Raw genomic sequence first — 16,123 nt, forward strand, 5'->3', positions numbered from 1 at the left:
TCCGTGAGGATGTGGGTTCGATCTGTGGCCCTGCTCAGTGGGCTAAGGATCCAGCATTGCCACAAGCTGCAGCACAGGTTGCAGATGTGGCTCAGATCCTGTGTTGCTGTGGCTGCAGAGTAGGCCAGCAGCTGCAGCTCTGATTTGACCCCTAACCTGGGAACTTCCATATGCTACAGGTGATGCCCTAAAAAGAAAAAAAAAAAAGAAAGAAAAAAAGAAAGTAAAAAGAACTCGAATAATAGGAAGGCTCTCTATGCAGCACAGCAATGTCAGACGCCAGCTCTCCTTAGGGAACAGAGCAAGTCCTTACGCACTGCCAGGTTACGAAGAGAAAAAAGAATGTCACCACCACTTGCTGCTAAGGTGCCTTTCAAGACATAGGAGAACCGTGGTCAGTACATTCAGTTTCCTCACCCTAAACTTCCAAAACTTTCGAGGGAGGGAGGCTTTTTGGCAGCAGTTGGGTCTCCCTGGAGGCTGTGTTTCATTTGCCTGGACGGGTCTGCCTCAGGAGTACCTCCTGACAGCACATAAACTTCCTGCAAGAAAAAAAATCTGAAATGCCTCTGATTTCTTCACATTTACAGCTACTCTTTTACCTTTATTCCACAATCTACTCTGTTTCAGAACAGTTCCATCAAGCTGTGTTTCCTAAGAATGCCCTTGAGTTAGCCCCAGTCTGGAGTTTTGCTTCAGATGAGAGAATCCACCGTGAACTCAATGGTTGAATTAAAGGCTATCCTTTGAGGAGACTTTTCCTTGAAAGATCTGATTAAACAGGCTGTTAGGACTTTTTTTTCAGATCTTTTTGAATGACTGAGTCAAAAACATACACAAAAATCTCCGAGAGTACTTGAAAGTTACCCGACCTAGTAGGATCTGAAAATTGAAAATAAAGTCATACTTCAATAACAACAAAAAAATCTCTAGAACGTATTAATGAATCACCCAGTCTTGTGATAATCATTGGAATAAGATCTTGGAAAATTTTTTCAATTTATCAATCGTCTTCATACCAAAATCAATACCATAAAAATTTGGTTAGCCAGAAAATCCCTGTTTCACTTTAAAAAAAATGTGCGAAGTTTTCTAAATAGAAAGGGTATTTCAGCAAGAAAACTGTTCTCCTTGTGTGATTTCACACAAGACACCTGTGACCCTGGAGTCCCAGGATCTCAGAACCTCTAGTGAATCTCATGGAACCCCCTCATGTGTATAGGCAGGACCTGAAAGGGAGTGATTCCAGGTGGCTGTAAAGGCCCAGCAGCTGAACCGGTGCAGAGCCGGTGGCTGATCCACCCTCCACCCCTCTGCCATACCGGCCTGCTCTCCTGCTGAGCAACTTCATTATAGAGATACAGAAACATATACTGACTCCAGGACAAGAAAGATTCTTCTTGTAATTGCCACTTTCCCCTACAAGTGGGACACAGAAAACTCCAGTTAGAGAAAAACGTCTGATAAATTAAAATGCTAAGGTATGCCTGGCCTTGCTTTCAAAACCCTCTGAATCAGCTAGACAATAGCTCAACCTTGCTGGGGAGGGGGGGAAGAACCCCCACTCCAGGTGTTCTGAATGTTTCTGTCATTTGGAAATCATTGCACAATGGTTAAATCCTCCAGGTGACTCCTGGTATGGGACAGATCTGTCATTCCTAGAGTACTTTCCATGATTTAAACAAATGAACAAAAAATTTTTTTTAAATGTAAAATGCTTTCTTTTTAATTACTAAATTAAGAAAGTTAAACAATTTAAAAATGTAAACTCACAAAGAAATCATAACAAAAAGGAATTAAGACTTTGGGGTGGCTCGTCAGTATTAAAAACTCAATAGAAATAGGCTTTTTGATTTGTGGTTGTTAAACATGTAATTCAAGGTTGGTACAAACAGCAACTAAAAATGTAATACTCCTTTTTTTTTTTTTTTTTTTTTTTTTTTGTGCATCCCCATGAAATGTAAAGTAGTGCATAGTTATTTCACTGGAGAACCCTTGGACATAAAGAAAGTCATTTCATTAGCAGTACAGGACATTAAAACACTTATTTTACAATGGAAAATGTACAACCCCCACCCTCAGTTTTAGTTGCAAGAAAGTTTAGCAGGTTGCCATGACTACAATGCTATGGGTTTTAGACCATTTAAATGTGGTTACAAGGTTTATTAAATTAAAACAGTTGGAAACATTTCAGCATTCATGTTTCTATACAAGAAGTTTGTGTGGTATCCGTCTTGCAGTTCCCTTGGTAGTATTGGCTGCTTGCTTGCTTGCTTAAAGAGGCTCACTTTCGTTTCAAGAACAAATCGTAGTTAAGTCGAAGCAAATACTGGAAACAGACCTTGTGAATTCTACTCAGGGGCTGCTGAAAAGAGTCAAAGTAACAGTCATCTACAGGTACAGTCAACAACCCCCAAAAATGCAATCCAAATGAAAAGCCAAAAAAGAAGTCATGCTTTTGCAAAAGCCGAAAAAATGAGGTCACTGGTTTTCAGAATCACACCAGTGTTTCAATGCTGATTTTGCAGTCAAATCTTCACTTTGGGTCCCGAAGCCTTAAGGCCCCCGATGGCCACGGTCTGTCTCCACGTTAGCACCCACATGGTGTATGTTCAGGGACCTATATAATGTATATATTCACATTTAGAAAAAAGAAAAAAACGAACACCTGTCCTGATTGGTTTTTGTTAAAACATGAAAAAAAATTTTATTGTTTTAGACAAAGAGGCCACTTTTGGAAAATAATACCTTTTTTTTTTTTTTTTTTTTTTTTTTAAGTGGAATCAGGTGAAGACAGAGTTAAAATCACATAGGATTTGCATTTTAAAAAAAGGAAAGCACTAGGATCGTTGGCACTGGAGTAACTATTTACACTGAACAGAGGTTTGGCCTTTTACATAACATCGATACAATGCATTTTCCAAAGTCTGAGAAATAACAAGGTTCTGTCTCGTATGCTTCACAGAGGAGGTTCGGATTTGGGGACAAGTGTCATTAATGAGGGCCATGGAAGTTCGTCAGCTTCAGAGTCACATGCAATCTGATCCTGGACGGTTCTCGCCGCTCTGCTCGGAGCAGCTGGCTACGGAATTGAAAGCTAATGGGGAGGGGGCGGGGAAGCCTCTGGGACAAGGCCTCGCTCTGCAGACCGGGTCTTACAGGTTTTCACCGGGTTGATACTGGGGCTCTGTCGCGGTGAAGTAGTCTTCCAGGAAGCCCTGCAAGTACTCGAAAGTGGGCCTCTCTTCGGGGTCCTTTTTCCAGCAGTGGATCATGAGCTCGTGGAGAGAGATGGGGCAGTCCTGCGGACAGGGCATCCTGTAGCCGCGCTCCACCTGCTCCAGCACCTCCCGGTTGTTCATGCCTGCAAAGAACATGCGCAGTGAGAGCGCGCACCGCACGCCGCCCGGCCGGCCACCAACCCCCACATCTCCTCTTGGCCTCCTCGCAGCTTACAGGTGGTTAAAACAGGCTGAGGGCCCCCCTGTTCACCCAGAGTCGAACCCCGCCTTTAAGGGGATCTCACACCACTCAGAAATAAAAAAGGACCTCACTGCTGACCCAAGCAAAGCCCCAGAGGATGAATCTCAAAAGCATTATAAGTGAAAAAAGCCAGACACAAAAGGCAACCCGTACTGTATGATTTCATGGATATGAAATTCTAGAAAAGGCAAAACCACAGTGATAAAAAGCAGATCAGTGGTTGCCAGGGGGAGGGGGCGGGGAACCCCGGGAAGGGGCCGCAGGGAACACTGAGGTGATGGAAATGTTCTCTATCAGCAAATCATCTCTGTGAAGGTCAGATAGTAAAGGCTGTAGGGTTTGCAGGTTGCACATCTTTCCTTTATTTATTTTTTTAACAACTCTAACAATGTATCAAACCAAAACGGGGTGGGAGCTGGATTTGGCCCACAAGCTGCAGTCTGCCAACCCATGTCCTATATCCTGTATGTGGTGGTGAGACTGTCAAAACTCACTGAATTCTTAAAACTGTTGAATTCTGTTATATGTAAATGATACTTCCATTAAACTGACAAAATATATATATATATATATGAAGACAAAAAAAAAAATCCATGGAATGAAAAGGAAACTGTCCTTTGTTTATAAGCTCTATTGATGAACTTCCTCAATTGGCTGTCCTCGCGCCTGGGGAAGCTCTGGCGCCCCACCAGCCACAATCTGACATCACGTGACCATGCTAGGCACCGTCCAGCCCCTCGACCCCCAAGTGCCCCGAGGTTTGCTGACTCTGATGGGGAGACAGGGTGTCTGTGTTTACAGATGACCTTGGACAGGCCATCTGTCATTGGAGACCTTTGTGACCTCTGGGGGGTGGGGTGGGGTGGGGGGCTGTCCGATGCTGAAACCTCAGGCTGCATGGAGCTACCAGGAGACATTCTGGGAGACTGCTAACCCCTGAGAGGTGCAGCCTCTCTGCACGCTGGCCTTCTTGACAGAACAGGAAATACCATGCTCAGGGGGAGCCGGAGGCCCTGGCCCTTTCCCCAATCACTGTCAGGCGCTCTTTTCTGGTTTCCCTTCCATTTGGGGGGCCATGTCTTGTTCTGCCATCACCTGCCAAGCCCTTGTCTGTTTCGGCTGCTCCCTGGCCCTGACTGAGTCTACCCTCTAGAATCCTCTCCAACTTCTGACCCAGTTAATTTATAAAATCAGGAACCTGAGTCCCAACCATTCAGAAACCCAGGTTTTTTCCCCCTTGCTCTCAGGAATATAATCAGCAGGACACAGCGCAGGCATGTGGCAGCCTCTTTAATTCTGGATGATAGTGGCCACCCACTGGCTAGAACCCTGCAGGACTGGCCACAGCAGCTGGGCTCAGATCACAACCCTGTCCCATGGGTAGGGGACACTCAGACTTTGGGATCTGTTGCCATCTCTCTTTGTTCTGTTGCTGCTTTTGGAGCTGGGTTTATCTGGGCTCCTGGGGCTGTCAGCCACATGCTTATCCAAAACCTTTTTAGGATGCTTTCTTATTCTCTGCCACCATACTTCCTGGAGGGGATAAAGTCCATGGATTATTCCTGCTGGGCTGAGGAAGGCTTTCAATGTAATTATCCTAATATAACCTTGCTCACATTTCAGAGTGACCCTTATTTTAGTGAGAGGTTCGGTGAGTGAGTCTGGGTCCCCCGCCTCTGTGCCCTCCCTGACTTTACCGGGGGTTCTCTTCAGTTGGATGTTTGGTCAGCTCTGTGGCTAACTGCCTTACACCCTCCTCCAACTACTGAAAACTCAAATGACAACCAGATGGGGCAGCGATCCAGAAGCAAGGGGAGAAGGGAGGGCTGCCAGGAGAGCATCCCACAGCGCTCTGGACAAATAGGGGCAGGGATGAGCATTTCCTTATCTGCAATTCCCCAATCCAACAACCTCTGCAAACCAAAAGTTCTGGGAACTCATCTCATTTGGCCATAAAATTTGACCGGGTATGAGGCTGTTGACTGTTTTTATTTCTTCATACGTATCGTTGCAGAAGTAAGAATGTGTTTGAACAGAGTGCAGTCCCAGACTCTCCTAGGGTGTTATATAAATTATGGTCTATTTTTTTTTTTTCATTTCCTTAAAGAAATGGACATCCTTAAAAAAAAATTCTGTATGGGCTTCCTTAAAAGAAAAAATTCTGACTCTGAAGCACATTCAGTCCCAAGGGCTGTGGCTGGGCAGCCGTGGCACAAGGGACAGCAGCCACCACATTCCAGCGGCCCGGAAAGGTTAGGAAGAGAGCATAAGCATGTCTCAGGACTGGCACTGTCCAAAGCATTTGCGTTGTATTTCAGCACAGCCCTTGGTTTCATAATATCTCAGAACCACACAGCCCAAACCTGCAGAAATCCCCTTATCCCCCGCCCTGCGAGGATCGAAGGGAAGATCTGACCCTCAGGTCTGACAGGTACTTATAACCTGCACCCCCCACCCCATGCCTTTTAATGCTCTCTTCTGGCCCAGGGACCGTCCAAAACGACACCCCGGAGTTTCCTGAGTCATTCTCCTCTTGCTCTGTGGTGCTTCTGTCAATAACTGTTTCGTGTTATGACAAAACGAACTGCTCAACTGGAAAGATTTCACGTATTATTTTAAAACTCTTGATTCAGTCTCCACCAGTGGAAAGTTTAATTGGCTGCTTGGGTCAAGCCCATCTTTCCAGAGCTCTGCCTGAGCCTTGGCTGCAGCTGGTGCAGTAACTTGACCATCAACATGTAGCGTCTCCCGAGGCAGCCTGCTCCCGGGGCAGTTGTGACCAGGGGCGGAGCTGGACTCAGTCCTGCTGGGGGGTGGGGGGCTGTCAGCTCCCTGGATGCATCTGCTCTCCACCTCCTTTCTGCCTGCACCCTCTTCCTGCTCCTCCTCTCACCCCTCCAGGCAGGGGTGTGCCTGGGAACGCGCTTCCTTTTTTTTCCTCTCCTTCAGTGGAGAGAATGCCAGGAGAGAAACAGAAAAGACAGAAACTTTAAAATATGGTGTAGGGACAGGTTTCAGGGAAACTCTGCCAACGATGGTTCCTAGTGGCAGTGGCAACAGAGACCGTTTTGCAACAGGAGGATGGCCTCTATCCGCCAGTGGCATCTGACCGTGGGAAGAGTCATGGTCACAAAGCTTCCCAGGGCACGTTGCCTGGTTCCCAACCTCCCCATCAGAGAAAAGGCGCAGGGCTTGGCGGCCAGAGAGGAGACTCGCTAGCTGTTTTCAGGCCAGCCCTGTCCTCCTCTGTCCCCACTGCCGTGGCTGCTGACCCTCTTGCTCTCTCGCTGGGGTGGGTCAGGAAAACGGGGCCTTTCCATGGGTCACTCTCCTAGGACACAGTCCAGTGGTATCAGTTCACAGAAAACCTGCGTCATCTGCTGTGCTGGGGTTCGATCTCAAATTCCTCTTCCCGGGATCTTCCTGTCACCCTGCAGTCAGGCTTTCCCACGTGGTTGCTGGCAGCACCATTTCTAGCCGGTCTGCCCCAAACCCTGCAGCTGAGATTCTCCTGCCAAGTGGACCGTATTCACTTCCTGCCATTATGACCCGATTATCCTTTCCAAATCATTTTGCTGGCTTCCTCTTGGTTTCTGAATTGAGGTCAGGTTTCCACTCTCACTTTCCAACCCTTCCTAGGTATGGTTGCCAGCAACGCCTACTTTCACATGTGTGTCTTCTTCCCCTTCTTTCTTTTTTTCCCTCCCTCTTTTTTTTTTTTTTTTTTTTTTTTTGCACTTTCCTATTCCTCTTCTTGAGCTACATATGAACTCAGGGGAACCTCCTTGATTTTCTTGCAGACTCTCCAAGGGAGAAAACAATTCATTTGCATTGGCCCCTTCATCACTTCTGAGTCTGTGCCTCTCAGTAGGTGCCTTGACTTCCGCTGGCCTCGGTGTCTTCTTTTGCCAACAAAACACCTCAACATCCACCGTGTTTTCTGCTGTCAGAAAAGAAGTCTTCTATGAACGGAAGGTGTTGGGCTTCATGGCTCTCGGTTTGTGCAGCTCCTTAATATGGATCTCTGAGGGGCCACCTCTGCACCATTAGGGATTTTTGCTGGTACCCGTTCAGGTCTGCATCTGGATTGGAATGAGGGGTTGCGAGAACCTGGATTTGCGTGCCAGGTGAATAATTAAGCATTTTGACAATGGGAGGGATGTTCATGTTCTCAGATATCCAGCTTTTGCAAAGCGAGCTTTCCGCTGAAAGGAAATTATACCCTATTGTGCATGAGGCTTTCCGTCAGAGGCTCCCCCTGGCTTCTCTGCATAAACCCTACAAAAAGCCCTCATGTTTACTTGTGTGCTGAGCGGTGCTGTGCGAGTGCTGAGTGCTGAGGGAGGAAGGAAGGGGAGCAAGTTAATGGTGCTTGCTCAGCATGAGCATGCTATCAGATCCTCATGTGCTCCCGTTATCTGACTGGGCAACAACTGGGACGCTTCAAGTTAGGCTGCGGTTATGAGATCAAAGTCCAGATTTTGGGCAGATAGATGCTGCTCAAAGAGAATTGCTGAAAACGAAGGCATGACTTTGAGAAGGCACAAAAATGACTAGTTTTGTTTCTCTTTCCTCATCTTAAGCAGATCGCCTCAGGACAGCTGTTTTTATTAAGCCCACGGTATTGATAAATACAGAAATGATGGCCACTCAGGTACCATAACACACGTACGTGGCTTATTTAAAGCTGACAGTACCAGTTCTTGAAGAGCTCCTTTGTCCCAGAAAAGGGGAAAGGGAAAGGGAGGGAGGGTGCCCCCTAGGAAGGCCATGGAAGCGCCCAGCCCAGCTGAGAGGGAAGAGCTGCAGAAGGCAGGACTCCCTGGCTGCCCTCCCTCCTCCTTCACCAGCACACTGGCCAAGAGAAACCTTGTAAGGGGAGGTGACAACGTGACTCCAGGGCATTACAGGCAGGATTCCTTCTGGAGAGAACACTGTGAGGAGAAGCCTGGGGACTGTGGATGGGGCAGAGGACAAAGCACCCTTGGCTGAGGTTACAGGGTTTTCCTGTGTCCCATTCTCCAGGCTGCAAAGTCCTAACCTCTTCCCACCCCCAAAAAACTCTGCTTTTGTGGGCATGCTGGGCACAGCGGGGGGAGAGAGGCGTGCAGGCGACAGTGACGGGCTGCTGAACACAGAGTCTACAGTTCAGGCTCCGTCTGAAGCATCTGGGTGGGGCAGAGGGAGGACAAAGGTGGAGGCTTCTAATTCTTTAAGGGAAGTGCTACAGATTCCCTAATTTATCTTCCTCCTCAAATCATTATCAAGTGACAAAATGCATTCATGAAAGTCAGGCAGCTGTCTCTGGTGAGATGATTTGAAAGCACTTCAAATGCATGAATAAATGTGATATGCTTAAGAGAATGTTCCTGCTTTGCCAGATCCTGCCAAATTCCCAAAGCAGGTGTTCAGCTGAGAGCCAGGGCACAGAACGGCCGGGATGTTCTGCCTAGAACAGCGCTGGGACATGGTGTTTGAACGGACCATGGGGTCAATTTCCCAGAACAGCTTTGAGGACAGAGGGTATTTTGTGGCCGGGAAAATACATGCTATATTTATGTGTGGAGATGATGAAATAGAGTCAAAAGGCTTTGCAGGCTACGGGCAAGGTCTTATTTCAGAAGCCTCATATAGGTAGAATTGTCCCCCCTCCCCGCCTCTGCTTAGACTTAAGAGTGTACTGTGGGGCACACACTGTGCTGGGCACAGGAAACATATACAAGCCCCCTTCTTCTCAGAGTTCAGAGCTACTGAGAAACAGAGACACACAAGAGCTTCAAGAGAGATGTACCCAGTGCACGGAAGCAAGCAGAAGGGCACCCCAAGAAGAGACGTGGAGAAGGCTACGCAAGGAGAGGAGGTTTGCATTGGGCTCTGAAGGATTCCAAGGTGGACAGTGGAGCAGAGCAGACAGACCTGCATGTCTGAAGGGCTCTTTTGGTGTGAAGGGTCAGGAAGTGATAACAGAGAAAGCATGTCGAGACATACCACCTGCTCAAGGCCCTCACTGACCCCTAACTCACAACAAGCACATGCAAAAGTCCTGTTCATGACCTAGGAAGGCCCTCCTGTTCCTTCTGCTCCAGCCACCCCAGCCTCACTGTGGTTCTGCAGGGCCTCTGTGGTCTGGTTCCCTCCAAAGGAAGACTCCTCTCCAGGGATGGACCCTGAGCCTCCCTTCCTTCAGGTCTTTCCTCAGATGTCCACCTCCTGGGGAGGTCCTTCCTTGCCACCCTCTATCCCCTTCCCTGGTTTATTTCTCTCCCTACACATTACCACCAACACTGGACATATTTTGCTCACTTACCTTTGCTTCTTGTCTGTCTCCTGTGAGACTCAGAAGTTTAGGAGGGAAGACGCCTTTCTTTATTGGCTCACTGCTATACTCCTGGTGCCTAAGTGGTACCCAGCATATAGCAGGTACTCAAAAAAATACATGGGGAATGATTGAAGGAAAGTGTTATAAAGGACTATGCCAAACAAGGGCTTCTGAAATGCATCTGGAAGCCAATGGGAAACAATGGATATTTTTAACTGGTAGCATAAGGTAAGTGTTTTCTAGGGTCTGTGTTTTCTAGGGTCTGTGTTTTCTAGGGTACCTCTCGGGATGATAATGATGGAATGGTGTGTGTGTGTTGGGGGAGGGGGGAAAACAGGGAGGTGGGCAGAGACCAGAAGCAGGAAGTCCTGTGAAGGGGTCACTGCAAGAGTGCATGATGGCCTGCCAGGGGGCAGTGGCAGTGGAGACGAAGGGTTTAAAGGCGAAATGACAGGTTAAAGTGCCTAACTCTGACTTTATGCATCAACCCTAGGAACTTTTAAGGGTTTCATTTCTCATATCTAATCTAACAATCCGTCAGTACAAAATCAGTTCTAATCTTGATGCAAAGGATGGTTCTGAACCTTGGCTGACGGCTGTACCGAGAAGGCACTCAGGTCAGGGGACATTGGAAAACAGAGCTGTTCTTTGGAACCGTGTCCATGTTTGTCACACATCTTGGAAGCAACCTTCTTTGGTGGGGTGATGGAGTCCTCTCCATCACCTCCCTGTTAATCTCAGCATCGCATTTCAGTATTTTGAGTTGGGCTTCAAGGCTCTCACTCAATTTGAGATGGCCTTTCTCCCCTTCCTTTCAATCCATTCCTTTTGCAAAACCTGCTAACCAACCAACCAATCCAATGCTTTATTTTCTCCTCATCCCTGTGGCCCTCTGTTTGGTCATACTTCACACGCACCATTCCAAGCTCCTTCTCTGATTCTTTTTCTGGACCTTTCTTCATGGTGGGCAAACATGCCTGGGAAGCTTTTGCAAAACCCATTTAGAAGTTACTTTCCCCTCTCCCTTGACCCCCATCCTCACCTACCAGCCGAAGTGCCTTTCCTGTGTGTGAAGATGACAGACGGCCATTCTCAGCTATGAAAGAGCTCAGAAAAATGGATCTCTTCCTACTGTTCCTTGAGAATACACTCTCCCCAGCTGAGAAATAACTGCATCAAGAAGTCAGATGGCAGTCACGATGGATGGAGCCTGGGAGTTGGTCCTGTGTGCTGCCCATGGTACGAGAACTCATGGCAGTAGAGAAGCAGCCCCTGGGCATGTGCTGCCAATGAGGCCACGTCGACAGCAAGACTGCAGAGAGGGGGGCCTGCCTTTCACGGTGACGTTGGATGACGCCTCGCAAAACTGTCTGTTTTGAACTTAGGACTTGTTATCCTTCTTTTGGGTAATCATCCTAAATTGGGATCCTTCTGTAAAAGCGTCTCCCTCAAGAAGAGTTTACTGTGAGATTCAAAAGCCCCCCCAAAATCCGAAGACAGCTATGTTAAAGAACAACAAGCAGGAGTTCCCTCATGGCTTAGTGGTCATGAACCCGACTATCCATGAGGATATAGGTTCGATCCCTGGCCTCGTTCAGTGGGTTAAGGATCTGGCGTTGCTGTGAGCTTGGTGGAAGTCACAGACGCAGCTTGGATCTTGTACTGCTGTGGCTGTGGCTGTGGCTGTGGAGTAGGCCAGCAGCTTCAGCTCCGATTAGATCCCTAGTTTGGAACTTCCATATGCTGTGGGTACAGCCCTAAAAAGCAAAAAAAAAAAAAAAAAAAAAAGAAGCAGCATCCCCAGCTGGGAACAACCTTGTGTGGCTCCTGTGACTCCCCTGTGGCAGCACCAGCCCCCTCCAGCCTGGCTGGTCTGGGCTGGTTCTCCAGCTGCTCCTCAGGTGCCCCGCCTGGCAGCCTTCTCCCCAGACTGGCTGCCCTGCAGCTCCTCGTACCTTCCCACCTGCCTGTCCTTGTCTGGGACCTCTTCCCTCTTCCTCAATCTGAGGGGGAAACCCCACATGCCTTTTTCTTCATGAAGCTTCCCAGACACAGCCCCTCACAGAATGAGGGCGGCGGACAGGGCCCCTGCACCTCAGCAGCTGCTGGTAGTTGTATAACCAAGCGCCCAGCATCAAGTGCACTTAGTTTTCCTTGCGGGCTTCTTTACCATCTTCATCCTGAGTGAAAGGCCCTTCTCAGGACCTGTTGTCTGTAGATACTTGAATCGGGGGGCCCCTGCCCCACTGTTGGAATTAAGATTTGGGGCCCACAGTGGGTGAATTCAAGTATTCCATCCCTTGAAGATGGTTTCCTCCAAGAATAAAGACATCACAAAAAAGGCTGGTTTCTCCCTTTGCTCACTGTTCTCTTCCTGGCAAGTTAAACAATGACTGGCTTGAGCACCGTTCTCATCAACGTTTGCTGGGAGTATGAACGGCTTGTTCGTACTTAGAGCCCAGGTAGAGCACAATGCCAGGCACAGTCCACACTTGGTGACGCAACACTAAACGAAGGAGCACCGAACGAATTGTAAAAGGAGGCTGCTTTCTTTCTGCTAACACCAAACTTGACAAAAGACTCCCTCAGAAACATACACCTGCCTTCCTCCTCCGAGGCCCCCCGCCCCACCCCTTTGTCTTGGCTTCTGTGTGTGACCCTGAGAAACAAAAAGCGGCTTTGTCTTCCTGGAAGGAAGGGCTTCACAGAAACACAAAACATGACCCTTCCCTCACAACTGCATTTCCCAGGTTGGGTGACTGCAAAACCCTGGCAAAGGGGGGCTCGGGAAGAAATGCATTCAAAATTCAGACAATGAAAAAAGAGGTGCCTTCACATCTTCAAAATCGTGGGACCTGCACATTTCCCCCCCTGAGAAGCGATTCAAAAATGCCCGTGCTGTGGTCCAGGCCCCTTCAGGGCGGCCCTTTCTTCTGTGCTCATTGGCTGTTTCCAGGGGGCCTGCCCACTGGTGTGTGCTGGAGCAGCTGCCGCTGCAGCAGCAGTAAAACCGACCTCCCCGCATCCCTAAACACCCAGCACTGGTGCTTCAGGGCCTGTGAATTTATCAATTTGGCCTCTGTGCCAGCCTGGCTCTCCTAGGAGTCTTGAGGCTATGACCAACCCAGAAAGAGATCTTTGCTTCTCTGCATTCTCCGAAGATGACCAGAAACAATCATAGGAAAGGAACAAAGGGATTACAAATGAATCTGCCCTCCCTGGCTCCTCTGACTGCAAAGATACGATTACAAACCCAGGATTTGCAAGAGTCCTCAATTCCTCATTAATCTCCACTATCGTTTCTATCACAGCTTTTTTTTTTTTTTTTTTTTTTTTTTTTTAAGCTCCTTTCTTTGGCAGGGAGTGATGGGGAGCTATGTTCTTTCTTCACTCAACGGTAACTGAAAAATACGTCCTTAACATTTCAGAAGGCAGATCATTGCCGGGTTGTAACCACTAAAGCGTGGAGGTGAAATGGCGTGAGTGTCCTTTATGTCACCATCCATCTATATTAATGAATTTAAGTGTGAATAACCTAAACCTGTGATTTCTTTGGAGCGCCTGACTCTGATAACCCAGAAAAATCCCAGGGCTTAAGCAGCTCCCATTTCTTTATACCATACTTGCTTTCGTGGAGCATCTTTTAACTGTTCAGAAATGTGCAGAGAGCGGCTTCTAAACTGCGTTTCCCCCTCCGCCTGTGCTCTCTCCGGCCATCTGGAGTGGGGCCCGCAGAGAACGCAGCTCCTGGCATCTTCCTGCCAGGCTCACTCCATGGGTCCGTGCTACAGAGTGACCAGAGAGTAGTGGGAACAAACTTGGGTGGATGTTCTGCCAGTGACGTTTCTGCTCTGGAAGCCGAGGACACACCCCTACCTCAAGTGGGGAGACTCCAGGGGCTGGGGTGGACTGAAGACTGTGCCAGCTGCCAAGTGCGTTAATCCTGGCACACAATGCGTGGTGGCTGCCTGTCTACTGACCACAGTGGCTCCCACTTCGGCTTTTTTCTGGCTAAATCCCTGTCCATGTTCTCCAAATGCATGCTCATCAGAAAGCTGAAGATGGGGCTCTCCCCAAATAGCGCTGGGAGAGCCTCCACTTGGGCACATTTCCGCTGCGCCCTGCTCTTACCTGGGTACGGAACTCTTCCTTTGGTGACCAGCTCTGTGAGTAAGATTCCAAAAGACCACACATCAGACTTGATTGTGAACCTCCCGTACAGGGCTGCTTCGGGGGCTGTCCACTTAATGGGGAACTTTGCACCTGTAGAAAGAAGACTGGTTACTCATCAGGCAGAGGGCATGGCGCTGGTAAAGAAGAGCTCGTGGAAGAGCTTTCGTGGGATGGGGTTCAGAGAGGAGGATGGGAGGGAGGTGAAACAGGACTAAAGAGCTGTGGGGTCAGGTCCTGGCTCTGCGACCTTAAGCAAGTCCCATCAAAGCACTGGGCTTCAAAGCCCCTTAAAGTTCTGGCTTCTAGAACCCGAATCTAAAAAACCTATTTAAGGAGTTCCTGTTGTGACTCAGTGGTAAGGAAACTGACTAGGATCCATAAAGACACGGGTTTGATCCCTGGCCTCACTCAGGGGGTTAAGGATCGGGCATTGCTGTGGTGTAGGGGGCAGATGTGGCTCAGATCTGGCGTGGCTGTGGCTGTGGCATAGGCCAGCAGCTATAGCTCCAATTTGACCCCTAACCTGGGAACCTCCACATGCTGCAGTTGCAGCCCCCAAAAGACATAAAAACAAAAAACAAAACACAAACAACCTATTCAATATCATAGGTTTGGTCTGGACTTGTGATTTAGGAAACTAATTTATCCTGTTTTTTTCCTTTTCCTTCAAATAATGCTCTATTTTAATACATGCACATAGTATTAAATTATACTACTACTCTCAAAAATCCTTTAGTATTTAAGACCATAGCCTGCTCTTATCAAGGTGCACAAAAACCGGCTCAAACTGTCACACTTCTCCCCAGGTGGAGACAATTTGCTGCAGCCCACATGTTAGGTTGAAATGGGCTGTATTTCCCCAATGCCTCCTTCATCCACAGTAGAGAAATGATTTTGCCTCTGGCTACTTCCCTCCCTCCCGCTCCCTCTTCCTTCCCCGGATGTGGCCATGCTGAAATCTGGGATAGGATTATCTTTTGCGCTGTAGGATCTGCAGCCTACCTCCCTACACTCCCCCTGCCAGCCAGAGAGGGTACTACCTAACGTTTGTTTTTAAAGAGTGGTTTGGTCTCAGGGACTGCCTGATAAGTCTGATTTCTCAAGACCAAGAAGCAAATTTCATGTCAAAGTCAGTAGAAGCTTTTCTTTCAAATTCCTCCGATTGAAAGACTCCTTTCTCCAATCAAAAGGAAAGGGTGGGGTCCACCCTGCTCTTTACAAAGCCAGACGTGTGTGCAGGGAATGAAAATTGCCTCAGCAGCCTGTGTTCTCATGTGTTAGGCTCAGCAGATATAAAGCAATTCCAAATATTTCATCAAACAAAGAGGAAAACACAAGGAATTTCCATTACTGGTGTAAACACAATTATATGTTTAAAGCCTGTTAATTTTACTTAGGAACACCTAAACAGATCGTACAAAGGCTGACGAAAATCGGAAGTTTTCAGTGTCTTCTACCAAAAGTCGTTATGTGTAAAACTGGCAAATGATTAAACTCTTTAAATTAGCATAGTTTTAATAACCAGAGGTATGATAAATTATAGCAATTAGATTTTTGTCTTAAACACAGTACATGATAACATCTTCAGCAAATCTACCCTGGCATTTTCTGGCAATATAATTTTCCTCTCCACCTCTTCTATGTCAGTGTGAAATAAAATTAAAAACAAAAATCCTTTTATTTCATTCTGTGGCGTCTCCCATTAACACTGGAGCAGAAGCTATTCTATAGTTTTCTTTTCCTTTTATGCATCAAGTTATTTTTAATTCGCTATGTGTTTCTCAAGCATAACATCTTACATCTTTGTTTAAGTGCCGCCTGATTCCACATAAGGTCTGGTATCCTCTGAACAGTCATTTTGTTTTTAAAGTTTCTTTCAAAGCATTCTTCTCACACCTCCTATCCTCTAGCTTTCTGTTCACGTGGCTTTGGACTCCAAGCCGCTGGGATTAACGTGATAGATTTTCTTCAGTGTCGAGAGCTGACTTTGCCCTGGACCAAACCTCAGCTGGAGTTCTCTTATTTCAGAGAATTAAAGGTATATTAAATTCATTCCTATTTAAACCATCTCTCGAGCCAAATGGCTTGGAAATCTCTGTCCATCTCTGAAGTAAATAGAACATTTTTCTTCACTGTGCAGACACAAAT

At 47.4% G+C, this 16,123-nt stretch overlaps 1 protein-coding gene across 6 annotated transcripts in view; it reads right to left on the reverse strand.

Moving 5' to 3' along the window:
- The window catches only part of FYN (FYN proto-oncogene, Src family tyrosine kinase), a 225,931-nt gene continuing 211,724 nt past the window's right edge, over positions 1,917-16,123 (reverse strand). For 5 of the 6 annotated variants that reach the window (XM_021084366.1, XM_021084373.1, XM_021084347.1 and 2 more), the window contains 2 exons: positions 13,934-14,065; positions 1,917-3,364 (listed from right to left, as the gene is read on the reverse strand). In XM_021084366.1, the coding sequence (XP_020940025.1) occupies positions 3,156-3,364; positions 13,934-14,065 (341 nt within the window). In that variant the 3' untranslated portion in view covers positions 1,917-3,155. The remainder of the gene's footprint in view (positions 3,365-13,933; positions 14,066-16,123) is intronic. The other variant, NM_001080206.2, reaches the window with a different exon arrangement.

This window comes from Sus scrofa, chromosome 1 (genome assembly GCF_000003025.6).
Source record: "Sus scrofa isolate TJ Tabasco breed Duroc chromosome 1, Sscrofa11.1, whole genome shotgun sequence".
In the NCBI taxonomy this organism is placed as follows: domain Eukaryota; kingdom Metazoa; phylum Chordata; class Mammalia; order Artiodactyla; family Suidae; genus Sus; species Sus scrofa.